The 17,939-nt window shown below is 41.3% G+C and overlaps 1 protein-coding gene across 2 annotated transcripts in view; it reads left to right on the forward strand.

Moving 5' to 3' along the window:
- Window positions 1-16,982, forward strand: part of LOC122553504 (MAPK/MAK/MRK overlapping kinase-like) — a 129,850-nt gene extending 112,868 nt beyond the window's left edge. For both annotated transcript variants that reach the window (XM_043697359.1, XM_043697360.1), the window contains 2 exons: window positions 3,503-3,688; window positions 15,862-16,982. In XM_043697359.1, the coding sequence (XP_043553294.1) occupies window positions 3,503-3,688; window positions 15,862-15,939 (264 nt within the window). In that variant the 3' untranslated portion in view covers window positions 15,940-16,982. The remainder of the gene's footprint in view (window positions 1-3,502; window positions 3,689-15,861) is intronic.
- Window positions 16,983-17,939: the final 957 nt, after the last annotated feature.

Below are 17,939 nucleotides of genomic sequence, written 5' to 3' on the forward strand. Positions count from 1 at the left end.
GAGGTGGCAGAAATGTCGGCGGATGATATGGTTAATGCGAAGGTTGGTAGGGTGGAAAGTGAGGACCAGGGGGGTTCTGTCCTTGTTATGGTTGGAGGGGTGGGGTTTAAGGGCGGAGGTGCGAGATGTGGACGAGATACATTGGAGGGCATCTTCAACCACGTGAGAAGGGAAATTGCGATCTCTAAAGAAGGAGGCCATCTGGTGTGTTCTGTGGTTGAACTAGTCCTCCTGGGAGCAGATACGGTGGAGGTGGGGGAATTGGGAATACGGGATGGCATTTTTGCAGGAGGTGGGTTGGGAAGAGGTGTAATCCAGGTGGCTGTGGGAGTTGGTGGGTTTGTAAAAAATGTCAGTGTCAGGTCGGTTATCATTAATGGAGATGGAGAAGTCCAGGAAGGGGAGGGAGGTGTCAGAGATGGCCCAGGTGAATTTAAGGTCGGGGTGGAATGTGTTGGTGAAGTTGATGAACTGCTCAACCTCCTTGTGGGAGCATGAGGTGGCGCCAATGCAGTCATCAATATAGCAGAGGAAGAGGTGGGGAGTGTTGCTGGTGTAACTACGGAAGATGGACTGTTCTCCGTAGCTGACAAAGAGACAGGCATACCTGGGGCCCATATGGGTGCCCATGGCTACCCCTTTGGTATGGAGGAAGTGGGAGAATTTGAAGGAGAAATTGTTGAGGGTGAGGACCAGTTCAGCCAAACAAATGAGAGTGTCAGTGGAAGGCTACTGTTGGGGATGTCGGGAGAGGAGGAAACAGAGGGCTTGGAGACCCTGGTCATGGCGGATGGAGGTGTAGAGGGACTGACTATCCATGGTAAAGATGAGGTGTTGGGGGCCGGGGAAACTGAAGTCTTGGAGGAGGTGGAGGGCGTGGGTGGTATCTCGAACATATGTGGAGAGTTCCTGGACTAGGGGGGAATAGAACAGTATCAATGTAGGTGAAGATGTGTTCGGTGGGGCAGGAGCAGGCTGAGACAATGGGTCGGCCGGGGTTGTCAGGCTTGTGGAGCTTGGGAAGAAGGTAGAATCGGGCGGTGCGGAATTCCCAGACTACGGAACTGGAAGCTGTGGGTGGGAGATCTCCTGAGGTGATGAGTTGTGTATGGTCTGGGAGATGATGGTTTGGTGATGGAGGTGGAGTCATGGTCGAGGGGGCGGTAGGAGGAGGTATCTTCGAGTTGGCGTCTGGCCTCAGCGATGTAGAGGTCAGTGTGCCAAACTACCACTGCACCCCCTTTATCTGCTGATTTGATGGTGAGGTTGGGATTGGAGCAGAGGGAGTGGAGAGCTGCGTGTTGTGAGGGTGAGAGGTTGGAGTGGGGGAGGGAGGTAGACAGTTTGAGATGGTTAATGTCTCAACAGCAGTTGGAAATGAAGAGATCGAGGGCGGCTAATAGGCCAGCATGGGGTGTCCAGGTGGATGGAGTGTGTTGGAGGCGAGTGAATCCTCAGAAGGTGGGCGGGAGTCCTGATTGTAAAAGTAAACTCTGAGGCGGAGGCGGCGGAAGAAGTGCTCAACGTCACTCAATGAGTTTAGTGAAAAGTTTATATGTCACCAATTACAGTGGCAACTTAGATACAAAAGTATCTAAGCACATCTTTTGTTACAAAATAAAATGTTCAGCATTACAGAGAAGAGTTGTTGGCACTTAGCTTCTAGTCCACACTGGGCTCTGGCTCCACACCGCGCTGGTGACACGCCATGCTGGGAGGCCACTGCAGGAAGTTGGAAGGTCGCCATGCCAGCTGAAGGCCACTGCATGAGAGCACTGCTGCAGGAAGCTAGAAGATCATCTAGCCATGCCGAAAGGCCCCTACAGGAGGAGGCCACTGTATCAGATCTGGAGGTCGCCAATCCACGCCGGGAAGCCACTGCACCAGTTCAGGAGGTTGCCACCCCCGGCTGGGAGGTCACTCCACCTGGCAGCGAGTCATCACCGGCAGTTGAGGATCATTGCTCGCTGGAGGCGAGTGAACATTGTTCCACTTTTGCTGGGTCAAAATCCTGAAATTAAGTTTTTAACAACAGTGAATATATCTATACCTCGAGACCTACAAGTGTTAAGAATGCAGTTTAGCAACTCCTTCTCGAGGGCATTAAATGCTGGCCTAGAAAGCAGCATCCATATCCCAGAAACAAATTTCTAAAAGGTTGCACCAGCAATGCAGTACAAACACAATTTTGCTGTTTTGTGGTAGATAGAACATCTTTTGAATTGATGTTGACTTCCTGTTAGTGGAAAATACTACCCATAGCCACTAGGTACCCGCTTTGTCTTTCCAAGGTAATTTGAGATGGACTGAGTCCTTTTCAAGTCCAGAGGTGGTGGCCTTTGGTCCATTTGTGAGAAACTCTGGAAGCTCAGCATTTTACAGGATGAAGCAATCCACTTGAACAGCACTCCATGTTCAACTACAGGGGTTCTGTGGTTTCAGTGTGTACCATCTACTGAGTACACTGCCAGTTTCTCCCAAATCTGCAACTTCCAGTCCCTGGAAGGACAAGAGCAGCAGGAACATGAAAATGCAATCACCTCCCAAGTTCTCCTTCAAGTTACAAGGCACAGCAATTTGGACACAAATCAGCATTTTCTCATTACCATTCTGTTAAAGTCCTGAATGTGCTTCACCTTATGGACTGCATTTGTTGAAAAAGAAGACCCACAACCACTTCTGAAAGTGCCACAAGGGATAGCCAGTAAATGTAAGTCTTGCAAGAGATACTCTAGCATGGTGGCTTAGTAGTTAGCACTGCTGCCTCAGAGCGCCAGGGACCCAGGTTTAATTCCAGTCTCGGGTAACTGTCTGTGTGAATGCTTGCACGTTCTCCCCATGTCTGCATGGGTTTCCTCCCGGTGCTCCAGTTTCCTCCCATGATCCAAAAGGTGTGCAGGTTAGGCAATTTAGCATGGCCAATTCACCTATCATGTTCAGGGATGTGCAGGTTAGGTGCGTTAATCATGGAAAATGTACAGGGTAGGGAATGGGCTGAGTGCGTTACTGTTCAGAAGGTTAGTGTGGACTTGTCAGGCCAAATGGCCTGTTTCCACGCTGTAGGGATTCTGTGATCCCAATAATTGATTTTTAAAAAGTCAAATTTGTAAGAAGCGGTTTTGGAAAATTTTTTTGCATTCAATAGGTGGCAGTGAGAACAAAACTTACCATGTTGTTTCTCAACTACTTAATTTCCCATTTTAAACAATTCTTTTGCGTATTTATTGAGCATACATATAATTTTGTAGAATATAATTAGTTTTTTTTAAACCATGGAGTATATGGCCATTCACAATAATATTTTGTTTTATGGTGGTTACTGTAAAGTTATATGATCCTTAATTTAAAATGATGTTTAATGACCATTACGATTCTTTTACTTCGGATGCCATCTTCCAAAATTTATGCCAAACCATATCGGATACAAATACTGACACGATGAAAGTTAATTGGCTAATTGTTAAACAAGCAAAGTTTATTTCAGCATTAAAATTATCCACAGGCAATTCCTATACGACGCCAGATTCCTCCATATCCTGTGGAGCTGCCAAAGCTGAATGTTCCAGCTACAACAAAGATTGTTGCCTACCCAAATCAGACTTTAAAGTCTGTCTTTCCAACAGCATCAAGGGCTGAAAATGGAACTCTACCCCAAGTGCCATCTGTACAATACATTGGAAAAAGCAAGGTATGAAATTCATCTTTCGTTCAGCTCTAGTAAAAGGCTACATTTATTTTATCAAAAAATCCTAACCATTTTGTACTTCATGCTCACTTTAAAGATTTGAAACAGACATTTCAGGTTAGAGATGATTTCACTGCCAGGATTCTAGTTTATTGGTTCCAATCAACAGTGGTACACTGCTTCATTTATATTTGGCATATTTCAATTATTTGCATAAAAGTGTATATACCATGGGCAACCAGCTTAGTTAATCTGGCAAATTACAGGGACACTAACACCTTCAAATTATTTCCATTCGAATCCATTGCCGTTGCTATCTCCATTGCAGATTACAAGGCAATGCAGCTATTTTCATTTTGTCTACATTCCTGAAACATGAATTAATGAAAAATTCACAAGATCTTAAGAACTATATGTAAATGAAGATAAATCATGTATGTATAAATTAATTTTTTGGCACTGTTTGCTTTATCCTCTAACCTCTCCAAAAGATAAGGTAGTTATGCTAAACTATACTTCCGTCACAGTTTAAGGATACAGAGTAGGCCATTTAGGACATGAGGAGAAATCTCTTCACCATGAGAATAGTGAGCCTGTGGAATTCTCTGCCACAGAAGGTGGTTCACGCCAAAACATTGAATGTTCTCAAGGAGTTAAATATAGTTCCAAGGACTAAAGGGATCAAGTCGTATGAGGAGAAAGTGGAAAAAGCATTACTGAGATGGATCATCAGCAATAATCATATTGAATAGCAGAGGAAACTAAAAGGGCCAAAGTTCTGCTCCTATTTTCTGTGTTTCTAAGGTATGGTACCAGATGTAATGGTCCAATTGATTTGTTTTCATCTGAAAGTATTTTGTAACTGAGTGTATTCTTATCCTTACCAAGCATTTAAATGTGCATGTTTCCTGCAGCACATATGCATAGTTTTCAGAAGCAGAAAGATTATTATAACAATGTAAGAAAAAGAGTAGTCAAGGTGCTTTAAAACAAAATAAGGAAATAGTAGACTTGTTTAATAATTTGTGGCAGTCTAATATGGCATTGGAGGGAAAGGATTACATATAGCTGATATCCCAGGAAAATTGATAATGATTCAAGGTCTGGAACTCATTTCAGTTAATATAGGCAGGCAAATAATATTAGAAAATATAATGGCAGTGAGATAGCCAAAAGCCTCAGAATTTAATGGTTTCCACCTCAGTGTTTTAAAGAAAGTAGATAATAAAATTACAGTAGCTTTAGCCATAATCTTCCAAAATTCAACTGATTTAGAAGTTGTCCTTTTAGATCAAAAGTTACAAATCTTACTATGTATGAAAGGTGAGATAATGAAACTAGGAAATTATAGGTCTGTTTGTCTAAAATTTCTTAAGGTAACTTATTGTAATTAGCAACAATTACCTATTGTAATAAAGGGAATGATGGAACACTAGAGAAATTGGAGGTGATTACAGATGGCCTGCCTTTTAGAAACAGTGAAATGGCCATGTTTAGTGAAGATGCATTTTTGTTATGATTGTGTGGAAATAAGATCCACATTAGAGGCAGTTAGCAAAAATCAGAGCTAATGGATATGAAGGCAAATTATCTATGGCTAGGAAATTGAATGTACAGTAGAAAACTGAATTGCCTGGTGGTAAACAGAACATACAGTTCAGAAAGAGCAAATTTGGATTATCGAGTGAATGCTGCAAGTAATGGTGACCGCCGGGGTCGGTTCTGGACCTCTACTTTTTGTGATTTTTATGAATGACTTTGATGAGGAAGTGGAAGAGTGGGCTAGTAAGTTTGTTAATGACATGGAGATTGGTGGAGTTGTGGATGGTGTAAAGAGCTGTTGTAGGTTGCAATGGGACATTGACAGGGTGCAGAACTGGGAGAAAGTGAGGACTGCAGATTCTGGAGATCAGAGTTGAAAAATGTGGTACTGAAAAAGCACAGCCAGTCAGGAAGCATCTGAGGAGCAGGAGAGTTGACATATCAAGCATAAGCTCTTCATCGTGCGGGGGTGGGTGTTGGGCAAGGGGGCTGAGAGATAAATGGGAAGAGTGTGGGGCCAGGGGGAAGGTATCTGGGAATGTGATTTGTGGATGAAGGTGGGGGGTGATAGTGATAGGTCGGAGAGGAGGGGGGAGCGGATAGGTGGGAAGGGAGGTGGACAGATAGGACAGATCAAGAGGGCAGTGCCGTGTTAGAGGGTTGGATCTGGGATAAGGTGGGAGACATGGGAAATGAGGAAACTGGTGAAATCAACATGGATCCCATGTGATTGGCGGGTCCCAAGGCAGAAGATAAGGCATTCTTCCTGCAGGCGTCTGGTGGCTAGTGTTTGACCAAGTAGGAGGTCAAGTACTTGCATGTCCTTGGCAGAGTGGGAGGGGGAGTTGAAGTGTTCAGCCACAGGACGGTGGGATTGATTGGTGTGTGTGTGTGTGTCCCAGAGATGTTTTCTGAAACGTTCTGCAAGTTGGCGTACTGTCTCTCCAATGTAGAGGAGACCACATGAAGAGTAACATAAATACATGTGTAGAAGTACAGGTAAATCACTGTCAGATGGAAAGGATCCACTGGGGCCTTGGGCAGAGGTGAGGGTGGAGGTGTGGGTGCAGGTTTTGCCCTTCTTGCAGTGGCAAGAGAAGGTGCCAGGAATGGAGGGTGTGTTCGTGGGTGGTATGGACCTAACAAGGGAGCCGGGAAGGGAATGGTCTCTGCGGAAAGAGATAGGGGTGGGGAGGGAATTATATCCCTCGTGATGGGGTCTGTTTGTAGGCCGGCATGGTGGCTCAGTGGTTAGCACAGCTGTCTCACAGTGCCAGGGGCCCAGGTTCAATTCCAGCCTCAGGCAATTGTCTATGTGGAGTTTGCACATTTTCCCCATGTCTGCGTGGGTTTCCTTCCGGTTTCCTCTCATGGTCCAAAGATGTGCAGGTTAGATGAATTGGCTATGCTAAATTGCCCATGGTATCATGGGAAATGTAGAGTAATCAGATAGGGGAAAGGGTCTGGGTGGGATAGTCTTCAGAGGGTCAGTGTGGACTTGTTGGGCCAAATGGCCTGATTCTACACTGTAGGGATTCTCTGATAATCTTCTATGATTAGAAATGGCAGAGGGTTGTATCCAGAGGTTAGATTAGATTAGATTACTTACAGTGTGGAAATAGGCCCTTCGGCCCAACAAGTCCACACCGCCTCGCCGAAGCGCAACCCACCCATACCCCTACATTTACCCCTTACCTTACACTACGGGCAATTTAGCATTGCCAATTCACCTAACCTGCACATCTTTGGATTGTGGGAGGAAACCGGAGCACCCGGAGGAAACCCACGCAGACACGGGGAGAATGTGCAAACTCCACACAGTCAGTCGCCAGAGGTGGGAATTGAACCCGGGTCTCTAGCGCTGTGAGGCAGCAGTGCTAACCACTGTGCCACCGTGCCGCCCATGGTTGGCCAGGTAGAAGGTGAGGACCGGAGAGGGTTCTGTGTTTGTCGTGATTGGAGGGGTAGGGTTAAGGGTGGAGGTTCGCTAAATGGAGGAAATGTTTAGAGGACATCATTGACCACATGGGAGGGGAAATTGTGGTCCCTGATGAAGGAGGCCATCTGGGATGTTCTATGGTGGAATTGGTCCTCCTGGGAGTAGATGCGGCAGAGGCAGAGGAATTGTGAGTAAGGAATAGTATTTTTGCAGGAGGCAGTATGGGAGGAGTTGTAGTCCATGCAGCTGTGGGAGTTGGTGAGTTTGAAGTATATGTCCATGTTGAGGCGGAAATGGAGATGGAGAGGTCCAACAAGGGGAGGGAGGTGTCTGAGATGGTCTAGGTGAAGTTGAGGTCAGGGTGGAAGGTGTTCGTGAAGTTGATGAACTGTTTAACCTCCTCATGGGAGCATGAGGTGGCGCCAATACAGTGATCGATGTAACGGAGGAAAAGGTGGGGAGTGGTGCCAATGTAGCTGCGGAAGATGGACTGTTCCATGTATTGAATGAAGAGACTGACATAGCTGGGTCCATGCGGATGCCCATGGCTAACCCTTTGGTCTGGAGAACATGGGAGAATGCAGAACTGTGCTGAGAAGTGGCAGATGGAGTTCAACCTAGAAAAGTGTGAAGTCATTCACTTTGAAAGTCAAATTTAAATGCAGAATACAGGGTTAAAGGCACGATTCTTGGCTGTGTGGAGGAACAGAGGGATCTTAGGGTCCATGTCCATAGATTCCTCAATGTTCCACCCAAGTTGATAGGGCTGTTAAGTAGGCGTGTGGTGTATTGCCTTTCATTGAGTTTAAGAGAAGAGGCAATTGAGTTTAAGAGCTGTGAGGTTATGCTGCAGCTCTTTAGAACTCTGATTAGACCACACTTGGAATATTGTGTTCAGTTCTGGACACCTCATGATAGGAAAGATGTGGAAGCTTTAGAGATGCTGCTGAGGAAACTTACCAGGATGCTGTCTGGACTGGATGGTATGTCTTTTGAAGAAAGGTTGAGGGCGCTAGGGCTTTTCTCATTGGAGCGAAGAAGGATGAGAGGTGACTTGATAGAGATGTACAAGATAATGAGAGGCATCGATAGAGTGGATAGCCAGAGACTTTTTCCCATGGCAGAAATGTCTATCACAAAGGGGCATAATTTTAAGGTAATTGGAGGAACGTTTGGGGGAGAGGTCAGTGGTGGGTGCATGGAATTCACTGCCGGCAGTGGTAGTAGGGTCAGATACATTAGGGACATTTAAGCGACTCTTGGACAGGCACGTGGAAGATAGTTCAATGAAGGGTATGTAGGTTAGTCTGATCTTAGAGTAGGATAAAAGGCCAGCACAACATTGAGGGCTGATTTGTCTGTGCTTTGTTGTTCTGTTCTATGTTCTGATGCTCCACTTGAGTCTTCCCATCCTGCTTCAATTAATTCTATCAGCATAACCCTTTCTGTTTTCCCTACTTCTTCTTCGACAGTCCTTCAGAATTGAGGATGACTTGCTTTCACTATGGTTTTATGGGATTTGAATTGCTGTCATGTCTAGACTCTTTAGGGCAGGTCATAAAGGATTGTCAACAACACCTGAACCTTGTGGTTCCTGACGAAGTCTCGATGTGGTCAGTACCTTTCCTTATGAACTTTTTGCAATTTATCCAGTCATGGTGCAGGTCCTCCCTAGAGTTGACTTCCCATTTTCCAGCCGTCCCTTTACCTGTGAACATTTGCCCCCAATCAGCTTTTAAAAGTTCTTGCTTAATACCATCAAAATTGGCCTTTCTCCAATTTAAAACTTCAACTTTTAGATCTAGTCTGTTACAGGTGCTAATTTTAAAAAAAAATGGCCCACATCAAATAGTTGAGAAGAAATGGTTTATTTTAATTTTATTCAAATGGTGCCCTCTGGGTGAATGTTTTCATCATTTCTGTAAAAACAGCTAACCTACATGTCAGCCACACAGGTCTGTGTAAAATTGATTTCTACCAAATTTATTCTCTCAGATATTTACGAAGTAAAAGTTGGAAAAAAGATTCAATTAGCAATATATTCTGAACATAAGGCCTCAAAACTATAATTAGTGATACGTTTCTGCAAATTTCAGTAAAAATTTTAAGTTCAGATATATACAAAAAGAAAATTCCACACAACTATCATGTTCCTGAACACTGCTGATGACCAGTGCCTTGCTAATGGTGGATGCACTGCTGAGCAGGCTCTGCTGTTGCTAATAGTAGCTAAAACAAAAATGCCCGAAAACAAATGCCTCATCTGGACAGTCAGCTCAAATTGTCAAATTACAGTATTCCATAACAGCAACCATTGCCAAGTTCATTGTTGAATTTAGGCCATAGCTTAAAATGGTCATAAAATAAGAATTTTGCCTATAATAGCTTTATAATATTCTTTCTTGTATGTAGTGAATTTTGAAAAAAAAAGTTTTTGGATTAAATTTTGGAGTTGTCTTTTAAATTAATCATTTGAGAACATAAATATTGTGATCCAAACAATTGAATACATCACTTAGTACTTAGTACGACTTGCATTCAAACTAATTTGTTTTAGTTTGTGATAATCAATCTTAACATCACAAATCATTTTATGCCGTGTAAAAATAGGATAATGTGGAAGCTTATACTTGTGTTATATATTAGTGCTAAGGATCATAATTGAATTAATAGTTATGATAGACCTATAGACTTTAATTGGTTGGTTGAGGGCTCTTGAGGTGCAATGATAGTGTTCCTCCCTTTGAGGCAGGAGACCAAGGATCAAGTCTGACCTATTCCAGAGGTGTGTAATAACATTGTTGAACAGTTGATTAGAAAATATCTATAGTTGCTGACTATGTGAGAGGAAGGGAGTTATAATTCATACAGCACAAGAGGCCCTTCATCCATCAAGTTTATGTCAATCTATCTACACTAATCCCACTTTACAGCATTTGGCCCATATGTCACAACATTTTAAGTGCTCATCCACGTTTTAAAAAAAGTTGTGAAGCTTCCTGCCTCAACGCCATACTACTCCCCACCCCCCGCCCTAGGCAGTGCATTCCAGATTTCCACTACCCTCTGGGTGAGAAAGCTTTTAGTCACATCCCCTCCAAATCTCCTGCCTTTCGCCCTAAATCCCTAGTTATTGACACTTCAGCAAAGAGGTAAAAACAATGACTGCAGATGCTGGAAACCAGATTCTAGATTAGAGGTGCTGGAAAAGCACAGCAGTTCAGGCTGCATAGGAACAGCTGCTTTAGTGCACATTGAAGGCTGTAGGCCAAGTGCTGGAAGGAGCCGTCTTGTGGTGCAGTGATAGTATCCCTATCCCTAGACCGAGATACTCTGGTTCAAGTCTATCTGTTCTAGAGGTGCATAATAACATCTCTGAACAGGTTGATTAGGAAAATAGGCCAAGTACTGGAACTCATGTAGCACAGTTGCAGTGTCCTGAAATGACCTTGGCAAGTATGGTTAAAGAGAATCCCAAGGCATTCTATACATAAAAAATAAAAGGAGAACTAGCGAGAAGGTAGGACCACTCAAAGAAAAATGAGGAAACTTGTGTTTGGAGGCAGAGGATTTAGGCGAGATCCTAAATGAATACCTTGTGTCGGTATTAACCCAGGAGAAGGACATGAAGGATAGTGAGATTAGTGTGGAGTATGCTAATATGCTGGGGTATTTTGAACCAGCAAAGAAGTGATCTCTTGAAGAGCATTAAGATAGATTAGTCCCCAGGGCCGATGATATTATTTCAGCTTATTGAGAGAGGCAAGAGAGGAGATTGCTGAGGCTTTGATCAAGATCTTCATATCCTTGCCAGCCACTGCAGAGGTCCCAGAGGATTGGCGAGTAGCTAATGTTGTTCCTCAGTTCAAGAAGGGAAATAGGGATAATTCAAAAAACTATAGACCAGTGAGTCTCGGTGGTTGGGAAGTTATTGGAGAGAATTCTTGGGGATAAGATTTAGATACATTTGGAAAAGCATGGCCTAATTAGGGACATTCAGCATGGCTTTCTGCGGAGCAGGTCACATCTTACTAACTTGATTGAATTTTTCAAGGCCGTGACAAAGGTGATCGATGAGGATAGAGCGTGGATGTTGTCTACGTGGATTTTAGTAAGGCTTTCAACAAGGTTCCTGATAGTAGACTCATCTAAAAGATTGAGATACGTGGGATCCATGGTGAGATACCTGCTTGGATTCAGAATTGGCTTGCCTGGAGAAGACAGAAGGTAGATGTGGAAGGATATTTTTCTGGCTGTGACTAGTGTTGGTCCACATGAATAAATACTTGGAGCTCTGCTGTTTGTGATATATATAAATGACTTGGATGGAAACATAGATAGGTGGGTTAGTAAGTTTGCAGATGACAAAAAGATCAATGGAGTTGTGGATAGTGTAGAAGGTTCTCAAAGAATATGGTGGGATATAGATCAGTTGCAAATATGAGTGAAGAACTGGCAGGTGACATTTAATCAGGCAAGTATGAGGTGTTGCACTTTGGGAGTTCAAATATTAAGGGAAGGTGTACAGTTAATAGCAGGACCCTGAACAGCATTGATGTACAGAAGGATCTTGGAGTTCAAGACTTTAGTTTATTCAAAATGGCCACACAATAGATAGGATGGTAAAGAAGGCATATAGCATGCTTGTCTTTATTGATCAGGGCTTGGGACAAAAGGCCTGTTCATGTGCTGTACTTTCTATGTTCCTACCTCCAAGTCAAGGAGGCCCAGGTAAACTCCCACCTCCTTCAGAGGTTGTAATAACATCTCTGGACAGTTTGATTAAGAGTCAGGATGTCATGTTGCAGCTTCATAATACTTTGGTTAGGCCACACTTAAGAGTTTGCATTCAGTTCTGATTGCTACATTACAGGAAGAATGTGGAAGGTTTGGAGAGAGTCGAGACAAGGTTTACCAGGATGTTGCCTGGATTAGAGGTTATGAGGCTAGAAAAACTAGGAGTTTTTTTCTCTGGAGCAGCAGAGGCTGAGGGGAGACTTGAAAAGTCCATAAAATTATGAGGTGCACAGATAGGTGTGGCAGTCATAATCTATTTCCCAGAGTTGAAATATCTAATACTGGAGGGCATGCATTTAAGGTGAGGGGCGGGGAGGAGGAGTGTTGGGGAAGGGGTGCGTAGGGAAGTTCAAAGGAGATGTGAGGGGCAGGTATTTTATATGGAGAGTGGTAGGTGTCTGGAATGCTGTGCCAAGGATGGTGGTGGAGGCAGATATGATAAGGGCATTTAAAGGACTTTTACATAAACACATGAATATGCAAGGAATGGAGTGTTATGCACCAAGGGCAGGCGAAAAGGTTGAGTTTAATTTAGCATCATGTGTGGCACAACATCATGGGGCAAAGGCTAGTTCCTGTGCTGTACTGTTCTATATTCTCTGTCCCTACCTCCAAGTCAGGAGGCCCGGGTTAACTCTCACCTGCTTCAGAGGTGTGTAGTAACATGTATGAACAGTTTGTTTAGGAAAATAGGCTTCATACTGAGACTTATGTAGACAGTGGCAGTGTCCCTACCTTCATATCAGGAGGCCCAGATTCAAGTCCGACCTACTCCAAAAGTGTGTAATGACATCTCTGAACAGTTTTTTTAAGAAAAATAGATTAAAGTTTGGTGACCGAAAAAAGACAGTTCAGTTGAAAAGGCCATTCAGTTGTGTGTAAGAGCACTTCTGGATACAAAGAAAAATAGGCCAAGTGTCCCTTCCTCTGAGCCAGAAGGCCTGGGTTCAAGTCCTGCCTGTTAACATCTCTGAACAGAAACTGATTTAAGAAATTATCTACAATTGCATTTCTCGAAACAACCATCCTCAGCTCGAGACAAGCTAATTCTACCAAAGTTGCAATAAGTCTACTTAGGTAAACAGACATAACTTGACTAGTTCTGATTATATAGAGTACCGTTCAAGAGGCTAAGCATTAGGGCACTTATGGTGCAGTGGTAGCATCCCTGCCTCTGAGCTAGAAGGCCCGAGTTCAAGTCCCACATGCTCCAGAGGCCTATCATAACATCTTTGAACAGGTTGATTAGAAAATGTCTCGGCCAAGTGTTGAAGGGCCCTTTTGGTGAAGTAGTTGTGTCACCACTCCTAAACCAGGAGACCTGGATTCACCAGAGACCTGGTCTAGAAGAGTGTAATGACATCTTAATAGTCGATTATAAAATGACTAGGCCAAGAGCTGGAAAGTAGAACTGCTATAGATTGACAGTAGTTTTTGTCAGTACAGACTTAACAGTTTTAAGGGCCTCTTCTGTACTGTATGATTCTATGATTTATGATTCACATGTACCACATGACACCTCCCTTGACCTCTTTGCTGTCTCCAATCCATTATTTGGTTTGGTTGACTTGCAGTTTTTTTTAAATGAATTTGTTACATCACATTGTAACACACCTCTGTTTCCCTCCCTTCTCAAACAGAGATGTCACATATTAGCAGTTCTCCAATCCATTGGAACCCTCCCAGATTCCAGTGAGTTTTAGAATATTTAGACCAATGCCTCCACTCTTTCTGCAGTTATTCCCTTTAAAACCCCTAAATGCAAACCATGAGGTCCTGGTGACAAGTCTGCCTACAATCTCATTATTTTATCAACTACTTTGTTCCTTATGAAAGGCACTGTTAAGAGGCCTTTACATAAGCAAAGCACTAATGGAAGTAATTTTTTTTGGGGATGTTTACAACAACGCAGAATATTGGTATCAATTACCTGCTATTGCCCTGTCTCCCATTATCAATTCTCCAGTCACAATATTTAAATCCAAATATCTGCCATTACTCATCCAATGACTTTCCCATTCACCTGTTTTCCCCAACCCACTTCAGAATACTCCTCCTTAACACCTTTGTAGCTGTACTTATTTAGGTTGAGAACACTAATTTGAGACCAGATTTTCGCCCCATGGGACTGAATTTAAAATTCTGCGTTGTGATCATTACCCACTAGAGATTCTTAACTAAGAGTTCTCTTATTAATCCTGCTTAATTATAGATTACTAGATCTAAATAGTTCTTGCTTAAGTTGTGCAATGTACTGCTCTGAGAAACAATCTCTGATGCATTTCACAAATTTGTCTTCCATGTTACCCTTGCACATTTCTCTCATCAATGAGCAGATTAATATCACTATAACACTTGAGAGTCACCATCTTATATGCTTTGAATTATTTCCAGATTTATACTTTGTCCTAGAGTAAGGCAACCTAGGAACTAATAACTAACTACCACCAAAGACTTCTTTCCCTTGATATTCCTTGTTTTCACCCAGGGATTCCACCTAAGTATCCATTGCACCTGTATCACTACTCACCACAACACTGATATCATCCTTTATTAACAATGCTACCCCACCAGCTTTTCCTTTCACAAAACATCAAGTTAGTCCTGGTCACTCTGGAATCATAACTCTGTTACAGCAATCAAGTCATATGCATTTCTTTTTCTTTGTACCATCAACTCATCTGTCTTGTTACAGATGCTGCATGCATTCAGATGAAAGAACCTTAAACTTTGACTTTTTACCACTCATGTATTCTGGTTCTAATTTCAACTCTACCCTGTATGTATCATCTAGCCCTTCCAGTCAGTCTGATTATCATTCACCTCTACACTACCGTGCACCACTGCTCATTTCATTTTGATTGTTTCATTTTGATTTTTCAAAACTTCTCTTCAATTGAATCTACCCCTTTCTCTAATTAGCTCTGATGCACTGATTATAATCCGAGTTATGCAATTCACCAGTACATTGGTCCCAAAATAGTTCAAATAAGCCTGTCCCAACAGAACAGCTCTTTCCCCAGTACTGGTGCCAGTGTCCCATGAGTCAGAAGCAATTTCTCCCATTCAAATCTCTGAGGAATGCTTTTAGCCTCTCTAATTCTATATGCCTGATGGCATTTTGCACATGGCTCAGATAGTAGTTCTTTTGATCTTCTGAATATTTCAATTCCTAGGGTTGTAGAGTTTCTTACCCATAGTATACATCCAACTATTTCTATTCTACTTAATTAATTAACTTGATCGCTAAATATTTTAAAAGTTAATTTCCTAACTGTGTCCTTCACCTGTAACATCTGATTTAAACCACTTGGCTAATCAAGAGACACAGAAGAAGCTGAACCCATGGTATGTGTTGATAAAAGCATGAGTGCTACTAGTGATATTTTCAAAATGAAAAATATGTTGTCTTTGGTTTGTGATATTAAGCATGATATGGGGAAATGGTTTGATCATAAGTTCCATTTAAACTATGTACATGTGTATATTGCACTATTTTCAAATTAATATTCAAGTCAAGAAGAGTTTTCACACCACAGAATGGCAATTTCTTCAAGAAGAGTTGTGCATTCTTAAAATGCATAACATCTGCAATTGGGATGAGTTAGTTCAGTGGTTAGATGGCTGGTTTGAGATGCAGAGTAACTCCAACAGCGTGTATTCAATGCCAGCACCAGTTGAAGTTACAAAGGAGTCATCTCTGCCTCAACCTCACTCCTTACTTGAGGCATTATGACCCTCAGGTTAAACCATCACCAGTTGTCTGCAATGAGCAAACAGCTATGATCACTTTCATATCAGCATTACAATTTTCATATTCTGCATTAGATGACAGAGAAATACTTTCAGGGGTTGATATTGTTACTCTTATATTCATTAAGTTTTTATTTATTTATAGTGTCCAGGAAAACGGAAACCTACTACAAAATGTTACAATTTACCCTCTTCTACAGAAAGAAAAAGTGAAGGCTACTGAGAACAAATACAATTCAAGAATATTCAATAACCATTCTCCTTTATACATCAAAGCTTTTGTAATTTTTAAAAAAATTGTAAAAGATCATATTTTAAACTGTCTTCCACTGGGCTACAAGCCAATCATTAGGTTTGTGCCTTATTCCTAACTTCAGTTTTTAATCAGGGCTACAATCAAATGTTCACTTATTTCATATTAGAAGGCCTTATGTTTAAAAGCTCACATTGAAAAAAATTGAATAAGCCAAAATTGATATCTGATATATTAACCTGAAATAAGTTGGATAAAATTATTTTACTTGTTGATCAAAAGCTGAAGACATTGGTTAATATGCTTCACTCCTCCAATCTTCACAAATCGTCCATAAGAGACAACACCAGCGTTTATGTCTCTGTCCTAAAATATTGATCTGCACGAGTGAAATTTAATTCACTTTTAATTTCATCAAATAGTTTTAAACTGTTTATGTATTTTCACAGAAATATTACAAATATTTATGATCTTTGTACATAGATTTTTGATTTTCTTTAGGCTAAAGTAACTGGATTGAGCATTTTAATGGATTGAAACACAATATTTTTCTAGCCTGTTCAAGTGCATTTTTATTAAAAAGTTGCAATCATGAAATAAAATGGAATACCAAAATGCCTTATTTTAGTACATTGCAACCATTTAACTTGTTTTCTAGAAAACACGATTATGTCAGAGTCTTAATAAAATGGTTTACATATTTAACATTTGCTGTTTGGTGAATGAATATTTCTTTCATTTTTGTCTTTTTTTTATTTGAAGAACAAAATACTAGTTCGCTCCATTTATCATTTATCTGTACTTCATCCCATTTTGCTTGTCGTCAAAGAAGCAAACCATTTCAGTCAGGTTCTAAATCGTATGGAAACATAATTCCTGTGGAAGGTTCATTTTTCAACCATATACATGATTCCAAATTTATTGGCAAGTCAACATTGACATTTCTACATTCTAGTAACATTTTACAGAATTATAAATAGAAAATAATAGTAAACTAATCATTACATTGTCTAAATAACACTTTAGTATTTAATCCATTTGAAAAAGAACTCAATAAAAAATGCAACATCTAACATTGTTTCTTACATTATTAATGTAGTTTGTATATTATTTTATAATACTTTTGAACTACACAAACATCTTGCATTTGTATAATGTTCTTTGTGTATTAAATTCCCAAAGGCACTTCACAAAGTATTGGATCAAACAAAATTTTACACCAAGTCACACAGGAAATAACGGCAGATAACCAAAACCTTTCTTAAAACATGGGTTTTAAAGGAATATCAGATCGGTGAATTAGTGAGTTTTAGGGAGAGTAGCCCAGAGCTTAAGGCATATCTGCCAACTGTGCAGCAATTTAAAATCCAGAATCCTGAAGAGACCAGAATTGGAGGAGCAGAGGTATCTTGATGGACTGGAGGAGATTATAGACATTAGTCATGGGTAGATTTAAAAATAAGGATGCAACTTTTAAAAGCAAGGTTTTCCTTAATCTTGGAATTGGTATTAGTCAGTAAGAATTTAAAATGATAGGTGACCTTGATTTTGTTCATAGGACAATAAATTCTGGATAATGACAGTTCCGAGGTTCCATCTTTGAGTCTGTTTACAAGTTGATTTGTACACAAGTTGGAACACAATGCAGAACAATAGAAAGTAGCCATTCAAAAGTAAAGGAAATTTTTATATGTCAAGATCTTTAAAATTACACCCCTGTATAGGATGGCATTCGTAAGTCAAACTGTTGTAAATCAGAGAACCCCTGTAAGGGGTTTATGGGGGGGGCGGTGGATATAGAAGATAGACTAGTCAGGAATGCTTTGGATTAGTCAAACATTCTAGCTTATTAGTTCAGCCTCTAGCCTAGTACCTGGAGTGTCTGTTGCAACAGAAAGCAATATCAGAAGAGTTGTTGGGAGATATAATGAAAGTGAAAATTGGGGGTCTTATTGATGGGAAATATGTAG

The sequence above is a fragment of the Chiloscyllium plagiosum genome, chromosome 10 (assembly GCF_004010195.1).
Source record: "Chiloscyllium plagiosum isolate BGI_BamShark_2017 chromosome 10, ASM401019v2, whole genome shotgun sequence".
Lineage (NCBI taxonomy): Eukaryota > Metazoa > Chordata > Chondrichthyes > Orectolobiformes > Hemiscylliidae > Chiloscyllium > Chiloscyllium plagiosum.